This window comes from Pan troglodytes, chromosome X, assembly GCF_028858775.2.
Source record: "Pan troglodytes isolate AG18354 chromosome X, NHGRI_mPanTro3-v2.0_pri, whole genome shotgun sequence".
Lineage (NCBI taxonomy): Eukaryota > Metazoa > Chordata > Mammalia > Primates > Hominidae > Pan > Pan troglodytes.
The window spans coordinates 108793683-108806127 of NC_072421.2; the positions used below are offsets into that span (position 1 = coordinate 108793683).

The 12445-nt window shown below is 41.3% G+C and overlaps 1 protein-coding gene across 9 annotated transcripts in view; it reads right to left on the reverse strand.

Moving 5' to 3' along the window:
- Window positions 1-4270: 4270 nt before the first annotated feature.
- DCX (doublecortin) overlaps window positions 4271-12445 on the reverse strand; it is a 117561-nt gene continuing 109386 nt past the window's right edge. For 8 of the 9 annotated variants that reach the window (XM_024353047.3, XM_009439525.5, XM_024353046.3 and 5 more), the window contains one exon: window positions 4271-12259. In XM_024353047.3, coding sequence (XP_024208815.1) covers window positions 12231-12259 — 29 coding nt within the window. In that variant the 3' untranslated portion in view covers window positions 4271-12230. The remainder of the gene's footprint in view (window positions 12260-12445) is intronic. The other variant, XM_054677163.2, reaches the window with a different exon arrangement.

Sequence of the window (12445 nt, forward strand, 5' to 3'; positions counted from 1 at the left end):
GGGATGGGGTCCCTGAAGTTGTATTTGTAACAAGTACCTGAAGTGACTCACATCCCTAGAGGACTTTGTGAAACGTTACACAAGTGGTTGATAAAGGCCCTTCCACCTTTGACATTCTGCAATTCTATATGCACTTGTTCATTACCAAGGATCGTAAATAGTGATACCTAATTCAGAATTCTGGGACTTACCCCTCTCTCCATTAGGGTAAACATTTTTTAAAACATCCAGGGCTGTGCCAGTGGGAAAAGGAAGAGAGATTACAACAAATCAAGCCAAGTCTTCTTCATTGGAAAGAATCAGCACCTCTGGGATTCAAAGAGAAATTAAATTATCTGCTTACTCCAGCCTCTCTTTCTCTGAAGCATTCAAGCTTGATATAATCAGATGATCTCAAAGACCTTCTTGGGTATTGAAAAGGGGATATTAGAAATGGAGGGTGCAACACCTGTCCCACACTGGCAACGGAATCCAGGAGAGGGGTTCCAGACAAGTTGACAAGGAAACCTGGAGAAAGCCTCTCCCTGAAAGGAATTCTATTTTCCAAGCCCTCAGTGTGGATGCATGGCCTGTTTAAAAAGGGGTGTTTTCTGATTTGTGAGTGTATTTATATAAATTATATATATAGTTGTATGCTTAACAAATCACCTTTATTTGGAAAAGGAAAGAAAAATTACATAATTTACATAAGATCACAACTGCCCTGGAAAATTCAGGATAGAAAGTTGCCAGTTTTTCTCCATGTTTGGGCTTGTTTTTCTTATAAATATGCCCTAAGTTCCATTGCTGGTAGCTTTATGGCAACATCTGAGATTTAGACAGGTGGAGAGAATGTGGAAGGGCATTCAGAGGGTATTTTTCTAGGCAGGGAAAGAAGGGTAGGCTCTGTCAGCAAGAGTGAAGTGTGATTGAGCATTGCATAGCGAGAGCTGAAGTCGGGGAAGGAGATGCATGAGAAGCTATTGGGCTGTCCGGAGCAGAGGCCCAGGTCTGGGAACAGGGGACGCTCAGGCTGAGTTGCTCAAGTCAGGGCTTTCTGTTCTTCCCATTTCCTCCCTACATCCAATCTGTACATCAGCTTCTGACAATTCTATATGGACAACTTTTTGCTCATATTCCTCCTCTCTACCACCACTGCTCTGGCCTTAATTCAGAATCTGCTTTTGTCTCTATCTGCACAGCTTGCAATAGCTGTGAAGACCCTTTCCAGAGTGTCTTTACTGGTGTAAGTTTCTTCTCAAGCTTGAAAAGGCTATCTTTCTCTACAGAAACTAAATATATAGACCTAACTGAAATAAACAGTCTCTTGCGTCTTTTCTTCTCCTGGGAGAAGTGCAAACTAACCCAAATGACCAAAAAGATCATATATGCTGCTTAAATTCTCACTGAGTCCTCAATGAAAAGGAAGCAGAATTCACAAGAGCAGGGGGTTCTCAAACTAGAGAGGGTCTCAGATGCCTCATGGAGAGCTTGTTAACACGGGAATTGCTGAACCCCACACGCAGAGTTTCTGATCCAGTATATGTGGGTGGGGCAGGGGTGTGTGTGGCCAAGGATGTGCATTTCTGACAAGTTCCTAGGTGGGGCTGATGTACTGCTCACACTTTGTGGACCAGGGGAGGACAAAGGAAGAGAGGCTGAGGAAGGGAAGAGGCAAAGCTGAGGGAAGAGAAAAGGGAGATGGAGAGAGAACTGAATGCTTTCAGGAGGAACTTCCTTCAAATACCAAACACCTTTTTCCTCATAACTCAACCCCTAGTGGTTTCTCCATTTCCCCATTTCTTTTAGTCTAAACTAGTGCTTGCTAAACTTATTGACCTCACAGATTATGAGAATTAGAAAAAGAAAAGAAAGAAATATAGATTTTATTTGAGGCCCCTCCTAGGATTAGTCACTTTAAATTTTGCCTAGTTAGGACATTCAAAAACAAATACATACCTATCTTCTACCATGACCAAAACTTCATATAAGGAAGGACATTTTTAATAACCAAAAGTAAAATGTTATGATCTCAAAACTAAAGATAGTTATTTAAATGAAGTACATTTACTTCTATGAAAAAAGCATACTACATTGTCCTTAGTTTTCTCTTTATATCACAGCCTGGTGAAAACTTTATTACAGACCACCATTGGCTGCTGTACCAGCATTTGGGAACCACTGATCTAAATCACCGAAATTGTAATTCTCAGACTACTGCACTTGTGTTTTCCTGCCAGAACCATGTGTACTGGCTCTGTAACTTTGCCACCTCAGGTAATCATCAGTTCTCAGAGAGACTCTTGCTTTTGGGGACACCTTTCATGCTATTGCCTCTATTTAGATGGCTCACTGCCCACCTGGAAAGCTCTTAATCTGTTTTCAAATGCTGCCAGCTCCATGAAGTTTTTCTGAACCTCATCATCCTGCAGCAATCATTATTCCATCATTGGTGTTCCCATAGCACTTGCTCCTTTGCACTGGACTCATTTATTTACAGATCTGTCTTCACTATGCTGGAACTCCTGGAGGCCTAGGTCCAAAGCCTAGCAATTGGCAGGGTACCTAGAACATAGTGCTGTAGAGATGTCTTAATAAAAACCATGAAGAGGAGTTGGACTTGATTTAATGGTCAGAGAAATGAGACAATCGAAAATATTTTTATTGTAGTAAAAAACATAACATTAAATTTACCATCTTCACCATTTTTAAGTGTACAGTTCAGTTGTGTCAAGTATATTGACATTGTTGTGCAACAGATCTCTAGAACTTTTCCATCCTGCAACACTAAAACTCTATACCCACTAAATACTACTTCTCCCTTTACCCTCCCCAAGCTTTTGGTAACCACCTTTCTACTTCCTGCTTTTATGATTTTTCACTATATTAGATAATTAATATGAGCAGAATCTTATGGTATTTGTCCTTTTGTGACCAAAATGTTCTTTTAGAAAGATTTCACTTGCAGGGGACTGCAGGATAGACCAAGGTGGATGAAAAGGATGTCATGAGTAATCAGGGACAAGGAGAACCTGACGGTAGTGGGGGTCATGAGTAATCAGGGACAAGGAGAACCTGATGGTAGTGGGGATAAAAACTGTCAGCAAGAGGCCTAGCCAGTCTGATTGTTGTATCCAACTTTTCTTTGGATTAGAAACACCAAGAAGTCCCATTTCCATCTACTTTCTTTGTCTCCACCAGAGTGATGGTCATGGAACCAGGTGGTAAAATACTGCTTAGATGAAGAATTCATAATCATCTTGGTCCTTGGGAGTGCCTAGGGGAAGCTGGCATCGTTGCTTCTCTGAACACGGGTCAGCTGGGAGCTGCAGAGTTGGCCTCACATAACTGTGATGTTGGTCAAACTGTTTCCTAGAATCTCAGCCTCCTGTGTTTGTTTGTTTGTTTGTTTGTTTGTTTTGAGATGGAGTCTCGCTCTGTCACCCAGGCTGGAGTGCAGTGGCACCGTCTCGGCTCACTGCAACCTCCGCCTCCCGGGTTCAAGTGATTCTCCTGCTTCAGCCTCCCAAGTAGCTGGGATTACAGGTGTGCACCACCACACCCAGCTAATTTTTGTATTTTTAGTAGAGACGGGGTTTCACCATGATGGCCAGGCTGGTCTCGAACTCCTGACCTCAGGTGATCTGCTCGCCTTGGCCTCCCAAAGTGCTGTGATTACAGGTGTGAGCCACCGTGCCTGGCCGCAGCCTCCTGTTTTCTACGTCCTTTTCTCTTTCCCTCTCCATCAACCTCTTCCCAAGCCCAGTGCTTTGTGTTCTTTATCCCATTAAAACCTGATCTGAGAAAACTATGTCATCAGTCATTTACGTCTGAGGGTAAATATCTCCGTGTTTCCTCTCACAGAGAGTAGCTGCACCGTCAGCCTATTGAAGAAGAATAGCCACACTGTAAAAGAAATTGCAAGCAGCAGGTAGAGGTATTTTGGGGGGCACGGAGTCTTTCTTGGGCTTCTGAAAACATGGTACTAGAAGTCACCACCTGATGACACAGGCTGACATTGGCCAAAGCATCTTATGCACAAAAGGAGGTCACTTTATTCCTGCTCAACTCTGGAGGGAGATCTGAGATCTTATTTTTTGTAAATGTGCTGTACCAATAATTATGGTGTTTCTATCATACATTTACTCTCAGCTTCTTCTTCTATAAAATTAAGAGGTTGGAAAAAATAATATCTAAGTTCCCTGCCAGCTTGGACATTTTGAGGTTATATGATTATTGGTTCAGTGTTTTTTGTTTTTGTTTTTGTTTTTAAAAGAATGTCAGCCAGAAATATTGAAATCAAATTTTATTTTTGGAAAATGACATTACACACATCTTGCAAATGTACACAGAAATGAGAATGCGATGAAGAACAGAGCTTGAGAGCCAAAATAATTGCAAGAGCAGCTCTTTGGCTGCCTGGTATTGAATGCTGCGAATCTTCAGCACTCACAGTTCACAGCACCTTACACACATGGCAAACTTCTCTAGACAACCTTGAAGTCCTCTGACCCAAGAAAGCCCTCATTGAATTGCGGAGGGGGTGGGGGAAGAGGGGTGTTACAGGCACAGGAGATGAAAAGGGTCTGCTCCAGCTGGTTTATGGGGGCCTCACCAAACCTACCAGTCCAAGTGGGGTCAGCAAACCAAAAAAGGAGAATGCCTCTTGAAATACTGCTTTTGAATCACAATTTCAGAGTAGGTTAGGTATTGCCTAGGACACTGATAGTAATGCATTTGAACTCATGCCCTTGTTTTTTTTTTTTCTGGCTATAACTATTCTAAATAGGTGGCTAAAGTTCTTAAATATCTGTTTTATTTCTCTCATTTTTTCTTTTTTTTCAAATAATTATTGGTCATCGGTCAAGTAGAGTCTTCTGAGGTCTCTATCTTAAAACAGCTGCAGGGATAAGGGACATCACTACCTATTGTCTTTGGATTACATGTGATTCTGAAAACTATTCAATCCTGAAATGTAATCAAATGGCCAAATACAACCCCAATTTACCACTGATTTTTACGTAAAGTTGAGTCTTTGATCACAATGCTGTTCCTTAAGAAATGATCAATAACTGCTGAGAGATGGTTGAGAAATGCCTTTTCCCCACATTTTGGTTTGTTTGTTGTTTGCTGACTTTACTTGGCAAGAGTTATTGGGCCTCAAATCAGATATTTACAACTGTAAGACAACTGGGAGCAGGGAGAGGGAGAGGGCAAGGGGGTGAGAAGAAGGACTACAAAGAAGAATATATTCTTTTCAGAGGTTAAAACGAGTTAAGAAATGTGATGTACAATACCATGCATTTACTCTCCAAAGCTAGTCACTAGCAAGCTAACACCTCTAACACTACAACCACCAATTACAGCTGTTTTGCTACAGTTACTCAATTCTAACTACAGCTATAGGGCAGAAAGGGTGGGCTGTTTCCATTTTAAACTTTCTCCCTTTGAAAATGGCCATAAAAACATTTTCTGTACAAGTTTAATGGCACAAAAAGGTGATCAAAAACATTTTAAAGAACTTACCACACATGGGAAATGCAAAATTCAATCAAAACATGCATTAGTTGTATACAAGTCATAAGGGATCATTGGCTTCAAGCTGCAATATATTACAGGACCATACATTGGAGACATTTTGGCATAACCTCTTACTTGTTCAAATCCCTTTTGGATAACTTATAAAGAAAAGTCATTGTAAATTTTGGCATTCCATATGGTATTGCCAAGCAGTGACATTTCCAAGGGCTTTGCACTCTGTTTAATAAATTAACACCTACAATCTGGCTTCTTTAGGTCCACTAATTTCTCTCATATGGACTGTCTATTCAGTATCATGAACAGTTGGTGTCAAGAGTAAATGTTTAGGTGACTCAGAAGGAAAAAATACATGTCAATTAAGCAAATGTCTCTTTTTATAGTATAGATTTGTTAAATTATCTTTTCATTTAAATCAACTCCGATTGCCTACCAGTTTAGTTAAAACAGCTCAACAGTTAGCAAGCCCCAAACAAGATTATTATAGAGAGTTTAATGTGTAATGGTAAAACTTTAAGCAATTACTCCCCCACCCCCATCCAGCCAAAACAAATGACAGGAGAAATTACCTGTGGTCCCTCATTATATTATATTGCAGCTTTAAAAATTATGGGCACATCAAACAAAATCAATTATTAGTATTTAGCTGATATAAATCCATGGGTGGATTTTTTCTCTTCAGCTGATTATGTCTCTGAGCACGCTTCACTGCTCCACAAAATGTCAGACTAAAAAGGAACCACAAAGTATTCTGTACAGTGCTTGGAAGGCAAAGACCTAAAGATACATGAGCTATAAGGAAACTGCTTGTAAAGATCTGCTGAGAGGGATTACGAATGAAAATGGAGAAGAAGAAAGGGCCAGGATCAGGTTGATTCCCACCAACATACTTCTGATTGGACTGGGGTAGGACCAGGGCTGATTGAATCTGGAAATAATTTATCATCAGTCCCAAGGCAAAATCACAGGCTAAGAAGAGGCACATGCCCAATGCCTAGACAGGGAGGAAGGAAAAAGTACAAATAAAGATAATAAGAGGGAGAGACAGAATTGCACAGGACAAAGGATGGATGTTTGTACTGTGGAAAGAGAGACTGATAACATAGAGTATAAACTGAGAACAGAGGAAACTAGACAGAGAAAGAAAAGTCAAAGAGATACACAAGAGGTAGAGCGGCAAAAAGCCATTGATTCCCTCAGGTTATTGACCTAGTAATGAGAAACGCTAATGCCTTCAAGTCTTTGCCTTACTTACAAGGTGACTTCTGTTGTGCCATCTGACCTCTCCCAACTAACCTGCCCTTCTGATCAGGAGCAGAAAGATGCCTTAATTCCCAATTGGAATTCTATACTCCCCTAGTCTCAGGCATCCAAGGTAAGAAAAAATCACCTCTGATTCCAGAAGATGTTGAAGCCAATAAACCAAGGGATAAAAAATTAGTCTTGTCAGCTGGGCATGGTGGCTCATGCCTGTAATCCCAGCACTTTGGGAGGCCGAGGTGGGCAGATAATTTGAGGCCAAGAGTTCAAGACCAGTCTGGCCAACATGGTGAAACCCCATCTCTACTAAAAATAATAATAATAAAAAAATAGCCAGATTTGGTGGCGCACGCCTGTAATCCCAGCTACTCGGGAGACTGAGGCAGGAGAATCGCTTCGACCTGGGAGGTGAAGGGTGAAGGTTGCAGTGAGCCAAGATTGTGCCACTGCACTCCAGCCTAGGTGACAGAGGGAGACTCAGTCAAAAAAAAAAAAAAAAAAAAAAGTTAGTCTTGTCAAATGATAGCCAATGTCACGCTAGCTAAGCCAAAGCGGGAGGTCTGCATAGATCCTTAACAAGGAAACAAGGCAGGACGCAACACTAAGAGGCTGGGTGTATAAAGACCATACTAGACTTTTGGAGACAAAAACAATTTCTGGGGACCAGGCTTTAGGAGAAAGGGAGGGAAGGCACCTTTTCCTGAAGGGATAGATGGGGCAACATTCTCATGCCTCACCCCAGATGAGCTCCAAAACACTTATGGTTCACTTGGGAGACCAGTCTGGGACTTAAAGCCAAAGCCCTTCAGTGAAGGCAATATATGAGTAAGGCCTGGAAATGGATCCAAGTGGCCCTATGTGGCCAAAGACAGGTTCCAATCATCTTTTTAAAAAATCAATGCCTTTTATTTCCATAGCAAACTGGACAACCATAAAAGAAGTCGTTCAAACCACTGTCCCAGTGTTTCTATCTGGGGAAGTCTCTTGGCACAGATGTTTCTGAGGTGGGGTGATCTTTGGGATCATTCCCATCAGTGTCCTGGAGCTCATTTTGGGGATATAGGCATCCTGTTCTCTTGTCCTAGGGATATGGATTTTTAAAAAATAAAAGCCATTTAGAATCAAATGTGCAGGGTGATTGGGAGCATTGTACCCAGAGTATTGAAGGGATTAGGAACACAGACAAAATTTTGTTCAAGGTAAGCACCAATCACTGGTCTAAGACTTGGACTAGAGGATTCAAAGAAGAATCTCAGGGTTCCTTGCCTTCTTCAAATAGCTACACATCCACTTTCAGGTTCCTTGGTTACTTGTGACTGTGGAGGAGAAGGAGGAAGGAGAGAGAAGTACCTGAGGAGTGGGGTAAGCCCAGAAGGAGGTCTCTTAGAACTGAACTAATAAATACCCCCTTAGTTCCCAGGAAGAGCCTTGCAGCAAGGAAAACCACGTGTTTGGACCCTTTTGCCCTGGTTTCTGCTGTGGAAGGCCACAGGAGCAGTGTACACAAGACGATGGGAAGAGTGTATAGAGCACACAGCTTGCTATTTTGGTGCAAACACAGGAGCCAATGTTTAACATCAGCCAGGGTACATTTTTGTCACAAAGCCCCTTGCTTATACCTGGAAATTGTCCTCATCAGAGCAGGATGGCTTTGGGGACATTGTGGATGAGGGCAACCACAGTGAGACCAGGTTATTTTCTCTAGCTCATCTTACTCCCATATTCTAAAAGAAATCATTGCCAGTGAATGGTAGCCACACTAGTTTTTTTAAAATGTTGAAAAGCCATCTCAGAAAGTTAGGATGAACAAAGCTATTGTTCCACTCTTTCTTTTTCTACTCTGGAAACAAGAAACATTTCCCTCAGCCTGGAAAGACCAACCATTATGAGATGACACAAGGTGAACTGATGGGGAAAATCAATCTTCCTCCATTCCATTTGGGCAAGGCAAGCATTCAGTGGGGGGCTATTCAGAGGGCTCCTCACGATGGAGCAGTGATCTCCTGAATCAGATGGACAAGGCCAGGGACCCCATTGCTCCTATTGGCCCTCAATGCCCCACTCTCTTCAAGGACATCTGCAACCCATGTGGATGGGAACCAGGTGAATGCAGGGAAAAGGGGCTGTATTAGGTTGCTGGGTGGATTTCCCACTGAGATCAGGGCAGCAGCATGTGGCTCCAAGATGCAACATGACCCTGAGAAATAACTCTCAGGAGCCTAATGGAAGGCAATACTACTTAGTGGGAAAAGGCCCTGGAATAAGAGCCAGGAGATGTGGGTTCTAAACCCAATCCTGCCCCAGCCAGCTGTGTGACCTTGGGGAAATTACTTTACCTCTGTGTCTCGGTTTCCTGGCCTGAAGAATGAGAAATTTGGAGTAGAGGAGTAGATGATGTGATCTTAAGGTTCCTTCCAGCTAGAAAACGCTATAATTCAATCTAGGCTAATACTAAAGTCCATAAGGACACAAAGCAGTCATGCTAATGGCTATCCTTTCCAAAACAGTGAAGAGAAAAGGAGCTTTTCTCTCAATTTACCCCTAGTTAACACTACTTATGAAGTTAGTTGTTCAGCCCAGCCCCAATATATACATTTTCCCCTTCTTTGTCCCTATTTCTATTTCTGTAGGGAAGAAAAATCAGGAGGTAGGAACAAGCAAGAGATGGATTGTGTGTGTGTGTGTGTGTGTGTGTGTGTGTGTGTGTGTGTGTGTGTAAGAAGGAGGGAGAAGTATAGGGAGTGGTGGCAAATGCTTGCTGACTTGATGTTTGCTGACCGTGCAGAAATTAACACAATGGAACTTGAGTGCTAAAATTGGATTGGGTAAAATTGGAAGTGAATGACAGGGGTGGAGGAGCTCAGTTACAGACACACAAAAAAAATTGCCTTGAAAGTGGGCCAATTTAAAATGCAATTAATTATTGGAGACTTGAATTTTGGACTATGCCAAGCCTCATCCCCTGCTCCCTCCAAAATGGCCATAAAGAAACATTTCCTTATACTCGATTAAAAGTAAGATGGAAGATGTACTATTGTTATTGAAGATTGTTGGTTCAAAGGTTATTCTAAAGAAAATATGTCCATTTAGTATTTTCTAGTAGTACATATACCGCAATCAAGGAAATACTCAGAGAGCTAGTGTGAGGCCCAAGCATAAGGAAATCTGGATTCTTCCTCTGGTCCTGCTCTTTACCAGCCTCCACTTCCTCAACTTAAAATAAAGGTGTTGGACTAAATGAGACCTAAAGTGAGACTATGGGTGGAGTCATTGGGGGTTCTGGCCTGAAGTTTAAAATCAGGCCTCCCACCATTCTTTATGCCCACACCCCCTAATCCAAGTATCACTTTTTCCCAATTAACTACAAAATGTTCTGGGAGGCACTAAGAAAACCCTGAGCTTCTAGAAAGAAATAGGGGCTTAGTAAAATGGGCTTATTAATGGTTTTGAATGGGTCTACAAAAAAAGGAGAGGGGGCAAAAAGAGATCCTCATCATTTGGGGTTCTTCAATTTCACCAGAAACCAGTACTACCATCATCTCACTTTTCCTGAACCAAAAATGTTTCTGGTAGCTACAGACATCTGAAACTTGTCTAGGGGCATCTGAGCTACCCCACCACCACTGGGTTCCCCCCTACACAGTGCACATCAGCAGTGCCACCAAGTTGCCACCAATCCATTACAGGGGTGTCCTGTAGTATTTCCTAATTTTGAAGCAGCTGCAGATGCACACACACACACACACATGCACCACCCCCTCCCACCACCACCACACACACACACAGCAAGCTCATTCCATTTAGAGTGGAGGAACAACTGCAAGCCATTCAGTAGCCAAACAGCAGCTTGGCTTCGAATGCTGTGCCTTTCAAAATATCTGCACAATTACAAAGAAATAAGGAAATCTTCATATCTGCTAAAAGCAAACACAGAATTGGCATGCATGACCTTCACTTAAATTTAGTTGTCTTTGCCATTATGGGCTATGATTACAGAAAAAAAAAAAGCAGTGTTATAAACCTGTATCTCAAAAGACTGAAAACTATTTCAAATGATCAGTCCTTAGTAAAGAGAAATCCTTTCTAATGTTAAAGACAAGTGAAAGATTTCTGTGTCTTCAGTATGAAATATTAGGATTATAGATAAAAAGAGTTGCTTAAAATATGCTGTAACATTTCATTTAAAATATAATTAGAATGTCTGGTCCACATTGAAATTATTAATGCAAGCATAACTGTTAAAAAGCTATCAAAAAACTGATTCTATTGAATTGGCCTCTGCTATTCATCTTGTTTTCTCCTGGAGGTTACCGTTTGGCAGTGACAGCATAATTTCTAAACTACATTATTCTTCTGCTTTTTTTTTTTTTTGGTAAATTTTCTTCATGTGTTTTTTAGACAAAAGAAAAATCACCAGTTTATAAAAAAGGAGCCTGAAGAGTTTGCTCCTGAAATACAGACATGAATTTTTATAAAAAGGATATTGATTTCTTGCTATAAAAAGAGACTGAAAGGTGTCAGACCTGAAAACAAATTCTCACAGTGTTTTCAGTGTTGGCTGTTAACAAGGCATTCAATAGAACAGAGATAGATGGATACCATACAGTTCATGTAATCATGTGGTATGTTAGACAGCCTTCTAGAGGAATCAGGTATATGAAGTCCCTTACTCCAAACTATTATCAATTGCTTATTGATTCCAAATTGCCTCAGTGGAGAGATTGACCAGGAATTCACTGTGCTTTGTAAACTCTTCGGAAATGTCTGCAGTATTTTCCAATTCTGTCTATTCTCTTAGCTAACCCAGCACCAGGATCCTAAGCATCTGGTGTCACAATTATAAGTTGTTGGTTTATTTCTCCCCATTGACAGCCAGAATTGGTGCTGGACAACAAACCCGGGCCTCAATCAGGAGTGAAGAGTGAGGCTGGGGAGCTGCCTTGCTGTCCTTCCAGGGTTCTCCACCATTCTTGAGATCCAGAGAAAAGGGGCACTTGTGTTTGTCATTCTTGGATCTGCCAATGAGTTTTTTTTTTCCCACACAAACATTTTAAGTGCTGTATATGTCAACAGCCCTCTACAGAAGGAAGACTGTATGGGCAAAATTAGACAGGGCAAATATAACGCAGGCACCTAAGCTTTCCATTGAAAGGTCATGGACTAGCACATTTTGCATCCCTGGAAGGTTGCCCCAAAGGATGGTTATCAATCTATCTCTCATAATTGGTAACTGTGGATCAGTGGCCCAGAGGAGAAATCACAGGAAAATAAACCCAACATATTACAATGTGTTTTTCAAAATAACAACAACAACAAAATAAAAACTTGAAAGCACCAATAGCCCTGTTGGACACTTGAGCAGAAGTACCCTACTACAATGATAGGCTTGGATTTGTACTCTGGACTCTGAGCACTCTCCCCTCCTTTACATGGAATCACCAAGCGAGTCCGAGTCATCCAAGGACAGAGGCAGGTACAGGTCCTATAAGAAGAGAAGAGACAAAGTTAATTTTCCTTTTCTTGATATCTTGAGCTCTGGAATGTCTGCTTTAGTTTTTTATTAATACTTTCTTTAATTTTTACAACATAATAATTATAGATTCACAGGAAGTTGAAAAAATGTACAGGAAGGTACCCTTGTACCAATGTACCCTTCATTCAATTTTCC